At 48.3% G+C, this 12040-nt stretch overlaps 4 protein-coding genes across 4 annotated transcripts; 1 reads left to right on the top strand and 3 right to left on the bottom strand.

Annotated features, from left to right (window-relative positions):
• Positions 1-631: 631 nt before the first annotated feature.
• On the bottom strand, positions 632-2842 carry BDV17DRAFT_279971 (uncharacterized protein; the record flags this gene model as incomplete). The annotated part of the gene is made up of 1 exon (XM_073759809.1): positions 632-2842. One exon carries the CDS (start codon positions 2840-2842, stop codon positions 632-634), a length of 2211 nt encoding a protein of 736 aa, XP_073618713.1.
• Positions 2843-6595: 3753 nt separating this feature from the next.
• BDV17DRAFT_288455 (uncharacterized protein) lies at positions 6596-7936 on the top strand (the record flags this gene model as incomplete). The annotated part of the gene is made up of 1 exon (XM_073761419.1): positions 6596-7936. The coding sequence occupies one exon, from the start codon at positions 6596-6598 to the stop codon at positions 7934-7936; it is 1341 nt and encodes a 446-aa protein (XP_073618712.1).
• Positions 7937-9931: 1995 nt separating this feature from the next.
• Positions 9932-10510, bottom strand: BDV17DRAFT_227678 (HNH endonuclease signature motif containing protein). The gene has a single exon (XM_073755724.1). The coding sequence runs from the start codon at positions 10466-10468 to the stop codon at positions 10037-10039; it is 432 nt and encodes a 143-aa protein (XP_073618711.1). The 5' UTR covers positions 10469-10510; the 3' UTR covers positions 9932-10036.
• On the bottom strand, positions 10392-11420 carry BDV17DRAFT_227681 (uncharacterized protein). The gene is made up of 4 exons (XM_073755725.1): positions 11051-11420; positions 10928-10996; positions 10557-10879; positions 10392-10500 (listed from the first exon to the last, which is right to left on the bottom strand). Exons 1-4 carry the CDS (start codon positions 11328-11330, stop codon positions 10471-10473), a joined length of 702 nt encoding a protein of 233 aa, XP_073618710.1. The 5' UTR covers positions 11331-11420; the 3' UTR covers positions 10392-10470.
• Positions 11421-12040: the final 620 nt, after the last annotated feature.

Below are 12040 nucleotides of genomic sequence, written 5' to 3'. Positions count from 1 at the left end.
GAAGGCGCTAGCGCTTTGACCTTTAGCGTATCTAAATTAGCAGACTTTGCCCAATAATAATCTTGCCTTGCCACGATCAAGCACTTCCAAGTGTCTCTCATCTGGAAGACTCCTGCTACATGTTAGGATTAGCATGTTTAGCAACTGAAGGGGCGCAGCTCGCGAATGTTCATGTAAGCTAGGGTTCCGCATAAAAAGCAGCTACTTCCAAATATGGCTAGCCTTTCCCGCCATCGCTGGCTCCATGCCTTGATTCCTTCCTCTGCCTCCGCTTCGACGCTCGATTCGATCATACAAAGGGGGTTTACGGTCATCCCATCATGCCCCAGGCACCTCAAATCCATTCCCATTGTTACAAAAGGCTAATGCACAGGTCTCCTCGCCATCCCTATTAGCTAACTTTAGACGCCGACATATCAAGTATGAGAGCCAGAATAGGACGGTCAGTTCGTCTTTGTCAATACATATAGAAACATCCACCTCTTGAGGCAATGTAGGCGGAGTGAGGAAGGGGCATCGATGATCGACGATAGGTCGAAGTCATGGTTGATTCACTCAGATTCGGGCTGAAAGTGCTTTCATGCTTCATTGTCAGGATACTTGAATTGCTAATCCAATAAAGCACATTACTTCATGTTACACATAGACGTTTCGTATCTCTCGTCGCTGGTTGACACGGTCGTTTTGATCGCTGCAAAGTCGGTCGACATTTCAATGTATACCGGTGAAAGTCGATAATCAATGCCCGTCCAAGTTCTTTATTCCAAAGAACATTATCACGCCGCAAATCTTCGTGAATGATTCCCAAGGCTTTGATTTCCTTGTTTGATCTGCGAATTTCCCGGTGAAGCCACGGCGTCAGCTCCATCGATGCTGTATTTTCTCCCCCCCAGCCCATCACTAGCATATGACGAATCTCTCCAGCTCCATGAAGAAAATAGATTTTCGCCAAGTCGATCGTGCCCAGGAAAACAGGCACAGCAGACCCTTGGGCCTTCCGCAGAATTTGGTATACCTCTGCTTCGCGGGAGACTTCTTTCCACAGCCCCGATGTGGTTCCTTTTCCGATAACAGTGTAGCCATATTCAACACAAGTAAGTTTGAACGGTGCACCATATGACCCGCAACCGCTAAGAGGTGTGCATCGGTCAATGTCTTCGTCCAATTGCGCGTTAAGTAAACGCACCAGTTCGTCTGAGGTAATCGGATGTTGGGGACTGTCTTTGCTTCGACGATGAAGCATCACATTTGGACAGCAGGCATCTAATACGCCGCCAGACTGCAATCCGAGTAGACATCGTTGGGTGCAAAATTGCGCATCGCGAAATCGGGCCTGGTTTCCATGATTATTTCCCGGGTCCCGTTGACGCGCTGCTCGTTGGGCAGATGGAGAGGACGCGACTTGGCTGAAGCCCCGTTTGCGGCCTGTTGCTTGGTTCGAGTCGGAGCCTGATGAGTCCGGTGACTGCGAGCGATGCTGTACAGCCGATGGTGCACAGCTGGCCTGAGACCTTGTAGGCACTCGGCGAGCCACTGCCGTTGGAAAATCTGGTGGAGACGACGGCGGTTCATAAGCTGAACCGGATTCCGGACTCATGTACTCCAGGGTTGTACTATCGGAGTTCGGAACGGTTTGCGGCAGCTCTGCTTGGGAAATCTGAGAACGAGTGTGGTCAAAACTAGTTGTCCAAAGAGGAAGCTCAGGTCGTATGGAATTTCGCCATTCCTGGCCCCGCACAGATGAGCGAAAGGCCATCAAACACAGACATAGTATTCTTGCAACAGAAGTCTCCTGTAGTCGGAAACTATCTTCGACTTCTGTATTCAACTCGCTGTTAGGGTCACATAAGAAATAATAAAGCGTGCTAGGATCATCATGCGGAACACGGAGGAGGACCCGAGCAACCCCGTTGGTCACGTAGGAGTACTCGAGCCCTTCCTGGATCATGACATGATATTCCTGGACAAGAGCGGAGCAGACAAGTCGCTCTGCATTATACCTCAGCTTCGCTTCGTGGCTTGTCGGTATCTTGTTTGATCTAACCATATCCTTCCATAAGTCCATTGGTCGGAGCCCCATGCGAAGGGTGGCGACAGAAAGCTTGTGAGGAGGTTTATACTCGACAGATGTGAGGAGAGTGGTAGTATTGCCGTCGACACGATGGATACAGAACTGATCAGGTCTTGGATGGTGTACACTTGACGATTGGCTTGCATTCGCTTCAGGAACTTCGTTCTCGTTTAAGGAATTTGTATGACTGCTGAACTGGATTCCATCGCCGAGCCCGAACTCGTCGCGAGCAGCGGGTAGTTTGCACAATTCGGTAATGATGTCGTGGACATGCTCTTCCACGGCGAATCGCTCATAGGCCCCGAGTTCTTGCTCGCTGCTTATAGGGTTCCGACAAAGTCGTCGGCCTAATCCTTCCAGCTCATGCAAAGATGAGAACAACTGAGGCGCCCCCCGGGGTGTCAGCTGAAGGTATCTGTAGACGGACATGTAAAGCTCCGACTGTAGTGCTGAGCAGTCGGCCCAGGGTTCCAATCGTGTTGGGCAATATTTCCCCGTGGGAAGGGGGATTTTCCCGGTAGTCGAGCGAGAGGGTGTCTCAACTCTCAGCGGTCGGGAGAGCAGGTTATGGGAATGGCGCAAAAATTCCACGAAAGTGGTCGGTCGGCTGAGCTCTTGAAGTTGCTCACGTCTCTCTCTCTCTCGTCTGCCTTCATCTTCGGCCTGCTTCTGTCGCTCTTCAGCCTGCTTCCTCCTCTCTTCTTCCTGCTTGCGCCTCTCTTCAGCCTGCAGAAAGAGAGCCTTGTAATCCGGGGAGTTGTTGTCTGCCATCGATCTTTCCGAGGGGTAAGTAGGCTGAGACAATCGCGACAGCTCTCGACTAGTGGCTACCTTATCGAGGCTGCTGGGTCAGCTGATCGCGGTTTCCGGTAGAAGTATTTCCCCGGAAATCAACGCAAGGTATCCGCTGGTTGGTGAGTTAAATTTTAGCATCACGAAGTACGACACATAATATCCTCTTCGTCGACAAAGACGCCGCTGATTTTAAAGATGTCGCGTAGTGACTTTTGTCTGGGGTCTGTATCAAGCTCTTGGGTACGGTGCAGGTTTGTCTTGTTTAATGGCACCGTGCTAATACATGTTGGCAGCTCCCTCGGCATTCTTCTCTTCCTGCAGGTTCACACTCGTTCGTCCCCTCCGCTTCATAGGTTTCCAAATTCGATGCTTCGGTCTCCTGAATGACACTGACTGTGATCGTTTATGGTGTAGGCGGCAGAGTTGATGACCTGTTTCAAATTTTTTCCCCTCGGTTTGTTCTTTAGCTCTCTGACCGGCCCTTCAGGTCAATGCGGCATGCTCAAGCTGGAGCTTGACACCACCTTCTAAACTTGTTTGTTGTTAGCCTAAGATATCGCTGAACCCATCTGACTATATTGAACTGGAGTTCGGTGTAGAGCATAAGGGGGAGAAACAGAATTGGATGAAGAGGGCGAGAAGGCGAGAAACCAGTTCCTGTCTTGGCGCCCTCGAAATTGATTTTCCTTGCCAAGTAGTAACTAAGCTCTTCTTAGTTTAGCCTGACGGAAGCTGCCGCTTTGCATCATAGTTGCTACTTTAAAAAGTCATTGTCCAACTCCCCATACAATATATATGTAGATTTGGACAGCGACCTTTTTTCCTTCTTCAACAGAGTGAATGCTCTTGCTGTTCACAAGTCCCTTTATCTTTACGTCCAATCAGAGGCGTACTGACTGATCTCGCTTACCGCTGGCGCCAACAGTTTTTCTTATAAACACATTCCCTGTCGCTCCTCCGTGCGCAGGTGAGTTTCTCATCCACATCTTTCACAATTTTCTTTTTCTGATCTTCAAGATGCCATCGCACTCGGAACGTCTGCGCGACCTGCTCAAGAACCACCTACTTAAAGACGGCAAGGCTGTCCGGCTGGATCAAGACGCGCTTGAATTCATGCTGGAGGATATCCAGCATATGCGTGCTGTCTGGAACGACGAACAAACGAATGACGGCGTGCCCCTTCCGGACCTCGAACCCGCTCTTCTTGCTTTCCTTGCCGATATGATCATACAGCTCCTGTATCCACAAGCTGAAGATCAAGGCATATTGCCGCCGATTCCCGATCTTACTCCTCGCGATTGACCGGGCCCGGTGTCCACGGATTTCCCCGCTTGGGCAGACAAGTGAGTCTCTGCTTCCATTCATCCCTCTATTCTTCAGAAGGCTAACTAATTGCAGTTGCAGGAGGTGTGGATGGCTATCCTGCAAGTACAGGCAACATGACTGAAATTTCCCTGCTTTCGAAATTCCTTTCTCGACTTTTACAACTTCTTTCTTTCTGGTGGCTCTATTTAGTCTTCGGTTCCGGTTCTTTGCACTTCGGTGTCAATATGGTAGGCAGGCTTTTCCCAGGGGACGGGGGAAGTAGGCCTGGTTTCGGTGCTGTTTTCATGCGAATAAGATAGTAAGTAAGCAGGAGATAGAAGAGGTATCGAGTCTGAAATGGCATCGTGACAGCGCTGACTTTAAACTTTATTGCTATCATGCTCATGTGACTGGAAGGCATAACTAGAAGTGAAGTTGTAGTTTACCGTTCTAGGATTTTGCCGTGACACCAACAGGCAGTCTACTGAGTGAACAATGCGCCCCACCATGATTTGTCTGGAGTTACCTCTGCACATCTCGACTTCAGTAATAAATTACGGGAGAGGAAAGCCTTCGTACGCAAGATAAATAAGTTCGATCTATTCTCAATGACTGACTTGACGGAGCTAAGTTTGGGCGAGCAACCTGAATGAAGATTTAGCCAATCATCTTTGTCACTCACGTTCTAGACGAATCGTTTCTGCGAAACCGCTGCAGAGGGAAAGCGGAACAATTTAACTAATATAGACTAGCTCCTTTTTCTGAAGCCCTCGAACTGTACATGGGTTGGAACTTGTTGTCTATACCACGGATACCTCGCAAGAGTAGGAAGAAGCATGTCAGAAGCAAGTGATAAGGATGCTTAGGCCTGCCATGATTGATTCCTCATAGAAAGCTGACCACTGGCGCAGGTCCAAGGACATCAGCTGCAGCCGGTTTTCCCTATACATGATCACAGTACATGGCGTGTCAGAATCCTCGGATTTTGCCGCGACAACAGCGGGCGGTCACTGCTCAAAAGTCAATCAGGAGTGCTTGGGAACTTTAAATTCCTGATACTGGATTTCTTGGATTGACTAAGGTTCCTTTCGTGCCGTACTGGGTACACAATGATTGCAATTTCGCTTCGAGAGGGCTACCTGATGATTTTTGGAAAGATGGAGTTGAGAGATGTACAGGGCCAAGGTAGTAAACAAACCATGGCGGGTTGTCGGAGCATGGGCTCTTTCCCTGTCCTTGGGTGCCCGGTCTGCACAGTCTTAGTCAGCATCTCATTAGTAACTATTTAGCCTAGCTTCCTTGTGCATCCGCACTCCTGAATCCCAGACTCCTTCATGCTCCCACACGGGTGCCCAGTCACGTGCATTTCTCACGTGGACAGGTACCAAACTTTACCCGATCTGGCAAGCCGAGCAGAACACAGATGACCTTCTTGGCGCTTATATTAATAATCCTAAGAATGGAGAAAAGGACCGTTGTGGAAGGCCTTTTCCGAAGCGAAGACTAACTGGAGATGGCAGAACTGGTAGCTTCATAACGCAGCTTATCCTAAGCCCTATGCCTAGGATGAGCTCAAGTCCATCCATGTTGGCTCGAGACCACGGTACGCTACCACCAAGACTAACGTTGGCTGGACACCTTGCATCTGGACCACTCTTCTGCTTTGTCGCTGCCACAACTTTTACTGGCCATGATTTAAGCCCGTGCCACAGTTTCGAAGACCATTTTTATTTGCTAGACATACTGCATGGAGCAAATGAACTGTACTCTACTTATTAAAGCAACTGTACCTCTTACCCCGGGGTATTGGTCGATGTCGAGCAAGCAAGGCAAGCCTAAGCTTTGGAGGACAAATCCTCTACGGTGCGTCAAGGATTTGAGAATATGATTGCAGTGAGCTATAAATTGAATAATAAGTTATCTGATACAGACAGCTTTTGTTAAGTAGAATCCTGCAAGTCCTTAAAATATTCACTCTTCCTGTTGTCCTATCCCACTTGCACAACCTTGACCACAGCGATAATCGACTCACCGAAGGCAGAGGCAAAACAGCTCTGCAGCAGAGTTCCGAGGACTGAGTTAATTGCTGGCTTCCATTGGCCGGGTGATACAATATGGGGCTCTCAGTGAATGAAACACCCACAAAGAGCTGCTGATAGGTGAGTCGCCAAGATTCCGTCCAGGGCAAACCCGGCGTATAATAAGGGAGAAGTTAGGCATGCCCCAGCCCAGCTGCTTTATTCACTCCGGCTCATATTGCCAGGTCTTGATGACGTGATGTCTGTTCTGACATGGCTGTAGACAACACTTGCCTAGGTGTTCTGGGGTTCTGTCACCCAGCGAATTTCTCCATCCTCTCCCTCCACGAACTTGACTATTGCTCATCAGCAGTGTCTTGAACAGCAAGATTTCCTAGTCGCAGCTATGAAAACAAGCATGATTCTTCAGCTACTACTCTACCTCATATTCTCCATCCCCTTTCCCATCATCATCATCATCATCTTCATCTTTTTCTACCAGCGCTTTTGCCTCCCAATCACCAAAGCAACTGTGTTCAAAACAGCACCAGAATGCCGCGCGGTAATTGAAGCCTCTCAATTCCCTGACTCCAGAAAGAACCAGCTCACCCAGTACGAGGCTAGAGCTTGGCCAAACCAGACCCTTCAAAGGGCATTTGGCATCCAGAATGCATTCACAACCGGGGATGTAACTGACGTGAAGAAGTTTGTCAGCAAGACCCATAGACTTATCAGGGCTTCGGCTGTAGACTGGGATGATCTCTCGAAGACACTCTCGAGCATGGTTCAGGATATGAACTGGGCATTAGCGGACAATGACATGAGTGTCAGTGGTGGGATTCAAGTCAAAGTAACACTGGCACCGATGGTACGAGCTCTGGCGCTGAGGGCATCACTTTCAGTTCTTTTCGAGATGAGGGAAGGTGCTACCATTGAGAATAGACATCTTGTTGACCTGGGCACCATCATACACAGAACCTGGATCTCCATGAAATGTGGAAGTGAAAAGGTCATGGAGTTCAAGGATAACAATATCCTCAAAGATCGACTCGCCGCCGTCTTCGCGAAGCATAACGTCAAAATCGACTTCCAAAACCCGCACACAAACCCTCTGAACTTGATCCTCCCCAGCTTCGAAACTCTCTGGCGGATTGTACTCAGACTGTTCATCGTGCTCCACAACCACAGAGACTATAAACAAGTTCTTCTTGAGTTCATACAGAAACCTACGCCTACACAATTCAAGTTGGAACTTGGTAAAGAGCATATCTCAGGGGAATTCCTTGTCAAAGAAGCACTCCGTCTCTACCCACCAACGCGACGAATCCGGCGCGCATGGCTGTTCCCGGGCTCCAAACATAACAGAATCATTGCAGCGGATGTGGAAGCTAGTCAGCTAGACACAAAAGTCTGGGGAGCTGATGCATTGCAGTTTAACCCAGCCCGATGGAGGCAGACATCCACTTCTATTATAGAGAACCGGAACCTTCTTGCATTCGGGAGTCCGCCGTTTCTCTGCCCAGCTAGTCACGGGTTTGGTCCGATGGTGATTGGACTTCTTGTTGGAATTTTGCTGAGTGTTGCCGGTGATGGCTGTGGTGGTAAATGGGTGCTTGGGTCGGATGATGTGGCAGATGTTGAAGAAATACAATCAGGGAGGAGGTTGAGGAATGATAGAGGTGCTTATGAACGTGTTTTCTTGGGGCGGGTAGATTCTAATTCGACGAGTTTGTCAGGAGCTCCGTGATTTGTGGGTCTTGGTCTTCGAGTTGCTCTATCGGTCAAGAGCGAGGCAAGAGACTCATTCCGAGCACGGGGCCCGAGATGAAGGCATATGCTCCTCAATAGGCTACAACCGAAGATTGCGCATATTCTGCTATCCCCAACCGTCTGCTGTTTCAAGTTGGTCTCCGTCTCGCGAGGGTCCAACAATCTTGCCCGATCTCGCCATGTACATGATTCTCTTCTCCATGCTTAATATTCTACAATATAGCGCCAGAACGGTCGTACAGTTAATCTCGAAATCGGCTTCACTAACCAAAATATGATTATTTATTTCCCACCCCACTACCAAGTTCTTAGCGTGGTTAGCTTATTGAGCCACCAGCACCCAGGTGACGGCCTAAGTAATTCGGCTTTTAGTAACGAACGTGGCATGGGCCCAGTACTGGTTCACGTCACACGAAAACTAAATGTATTCAGACCTTATTATCTATCGCCTTACTATGGCCATTCAAAATCAATATTGAAATGACGGTGCAAGACTAATCTACACTGGAGGGCAACGGGAGAGATCGTTTACGCATGGTGTATAGGTTACGGTACAATCCTCGCTATCCTACATTACTTGCGACTGGATTTGATCGCGAAGAACCGAGATAAGTACATGAATGAATGTTCCTACTGTCCTCCTTCCAAGATCAGCTTCTCAGTCTTCTTCGTAATATCTTCGCTTATATCGTATTCAGGAGTTGCTTATAAGATATCAAAGTTCAGCTTCATATTGGGCGGCCTGAATCCTTGATCTAACTTTGTCTTTATTTCTCTCCGGCAAACGTCAGCATAGGAATTCTTCCAATCTTCGATAAAAGCTTCTGCCTGGAAACGTGTTCTGAAGTGCTTATGACAAGCACCCGAAAATTCATGGACCTCTGGCTCTGTTTTCCCACTGATATCTATGCCCGCATGTCTGAAATGGCCTTCAGCACTCTCTTGTCTTGCGCCAACATCATAAACACATTCCCGGAGGAAGGCACGAAAGCCTTGATCAGGGTTCCGTTCAAATAACGGCCAAACCTTTTTGATATAACCTTTCAGCTCGGCAAAATATTCCTCAATAGGGTTGAAATCTGGTGAATAGGGTGGCAAGTACAATAGTTTAACTCCTGCATCGGAGCACAGCTGTTCAACCCGCTGTGAGTGGTGGAAGGAAGCATTGTCCATGACAAGCACAGACTTTGGCGCTGGGAATCTCCCACAATGTTGAAGCAGCTGTTCCAGGAAATCTTCAAAAAGAACAGCATCGGTCGAGCCGCTATAAATACGAGATAGTATAATCCCATCTTGAGCATATGCCGGTAGTATATGATAGCGCTGGCCCCGGTGAAACCTGGATACTTGGACCGGGGTTGCCCCAAGCGGGGCCCAGCCAGTTCGCCTATACCCTACCCGTTTATCGCATCCGGACTCATCGACAAAGACTAGCTGATATGATTGGAATTTAGAAAGTTTGTGTTGGTAAAAAGCTCGCAAACGAGGACTCTATTCCTGTGCCTTCTGTCGCATCTGCTTCTTCGTCCATCCCTGGCGCGCAAGAGCACGTTGAACGCTGTATTTGGATACCCGAGCATCAAATTCGTATTGCAAGTAGGCAACCATCTCCTCAAGATAGAGCCCGGGCTGCTTATTAAGATGATTCAAAAGTGCCTCGGTCATACAAGGGGTAACAGTTGGTGGACAGCCGATGTGGACTGAAGGAGTTCCGGCGGTGCCAAATACTCTGAGGTTCTTGCGGATGGTTGACACAGATCGCCTATCGCATTCCGCACTTTTTGCGATCTGTGATGAAGTAAATCTTCTACTACGGATCATATGAACGATCTTTGTACGCCGCCAGGGCTCCAGCTGCCGTGCCATCTTGATGAAGTACCTGGATAAGACGGATATTGGAATGATGTCGTCTCAGACTGAGCTTACGTGGAGATGCAAACACATCAAACAGCATATGTCAGCCGATTTAGTTGAATGCCTGCCCCAGGCTGCCAGGCATCAAGCAGCGCCAAGCCATTATGGACAGTGCAGTGGAGCTCGATGCTCTCGAGTCAAAAATCAAGCATTTGGTATTGTTCTAATGAACAGACATCTCTCCAAGCCTAAACCGAACATAATCATCAAGACGAGTAGTTCCGTTCTGCATCACTTCACCACTCTCCATCTCTTCTAGATCTCTAATGAACTCATCGATATACTCGCCAGCGGCACTGAGATGGAGGATGCGTCCAATAGCACCATGGATTCTAAGAAGTTCAGGCGAAGGCGGCTCTACATCCCGATTGGGTGTAATGAAGAGGCTAACAGTGACGGGGAGCTTTTCGACCCGGCCCATGCGGTCTGAATCTATGTAGTTAATTCTGTAGGTGTGCGGTTGGGAGTCAACCGGCTCGAATGCAATTTCAGAGTTACCGAATAACTTATGAAGGTCGTGTGTTAAGGTTAATGCGTTCATCGGTCGGTCAATATCAACGCCATCAATTAAGTGGATGGCGCTAGGATTGAACATTGTTAGGATTCGGTGGGCAATTTGCTTCGGATCTGCCTAAACTACTGTCAGGCAGGGTTGAAAGCTTGGCCATATCATGTCGACTTACAAGTCTCCCTTCACTCCCTCCGCTGGTAATTGACCTAAGGGAGTGGGGCATTATATGCGCAACTTCCAGATACGCCATGATATCGCGTTCTGGTAGTAGTGACTTGCCATCATCATCCTTCACATCACGCCCATCTCGCTTATATCGATTCTGGGCTTCTTGGGCATCGAATTTCCGACTAATAACACATCGGTGGCGGTCACGACGAAGACAGTCTTTTCGAAGGTTCGAAACGCGTTGAGGGGTTCCAATGGCGATTTCGTGCAGTTTGGACCGGGAGGAGGCAGGGGTAGGTTGAGGGGTTTTAGCTGCTAATGCTTTTACTAAGGATGGTGAGTACTTTTCGTCCCGCGCCTGGTCTAGAAACTTACGGGGTAGGAAGAAATTGTCCATCAGATACTTGGCAAACGTAACGAGACTTTCGCTTAAAGTGCCTTGCTCTTCAGCTGACCAGTTAGAAAAACCAGCAAGGTGTAATAAGATTCGATCAAGACCGATTCCTCCATCCTCCTCGTCAAGTAGATCTTGCCCGGTAAAGGAGAAAAAGAAGCTCAAGAATTCGTCTGTCTCTGAGACTTCGTGTTTCATGAGTCTGATAAGAGTGATCGGTTTATAACCGCTGTCAGTTTCCTGGGAACGCTCAAAGTGCAGAGTAATCTCGTCAAAAATTCGGATCGCGAGGTCACGCTCTTCGGGGGGCAAAGGTTGTGATGAAGGAACGATAACTCCTTCTAGGGATGAACGGTGCCGCCGAATTCGAGGTGGATGGGCCATTATTATTACTGACTGGATACGCAGGCTGCTTGCCAGCAAGCATTAAACACCGTTGCATTCCTCCATTATTGTGTGGAGTGAATGGGTAAAGGTTGGCGGAGCTGACAAGTTGGTTTCGGGTTCGGATTAACTGCTAACCGCGGTCACATCTGGCTGTGCTGACTAAGGTCCATAATACGCCCAGGTTCCCTTTCTCCTAGATAGTATCGAACTCGTTCTTCTCCAAACAGAGATTTCTGACCGCGCAGGTTAGTCTAGTGACCATCACAGTCAGGTGAATAGGGTGCGTAAAAATATTTAGGCGTCTTGGTCTTCCATGGCGGAGAAGATCCCGGATTTAAAGAAAGTATCATTCGCGAATCGAAGATGGGCGTTAGCAAGGTCACTTGACACGGATCTTCGAACGGCACACCAACCAATTGCTTTGCGGTATGCGAACTCTAATCGCTAGGTTGCCTACAGATGGATTCCAGCTGAGTGTATTGAGTTTTATATCTCCGTGCCCTTTCTCCGGAATGCTTGCGATATTTGTGGTACAGTATTGGTGCGTGGTCAAGCTTCTATATCTAACATTCGCTAACGAACGTAGGTGACAATGATTTTGATGCAAAATTCTCGTTAGAGGAGATGTTGTCATTAAGAGTTAAAAATCTTTCCCTGTGACAGAGCTCGCATATACCTATATAGCAATAACAAACTGGGACCTCATC

Source organism: Aspergillus undulatus (genome assembly GCF_047715775.1).
Source record: "Aspergillus undulatus strain CBS 261.88 unplaced genomic scaffold BDV17scaffold_8, whole genome shotgun sequence".
Classification (NCBI taxonomy): Eukaryota; Fungi; Ascomycota; class Eurotiomycetes; order Eurotiales; family Aspergillaceae; genus Aspergillus; species Aspergillus undulatus.
This window is presented reverse-complemented; position numbering and strand designations above follow the sequence as displayed.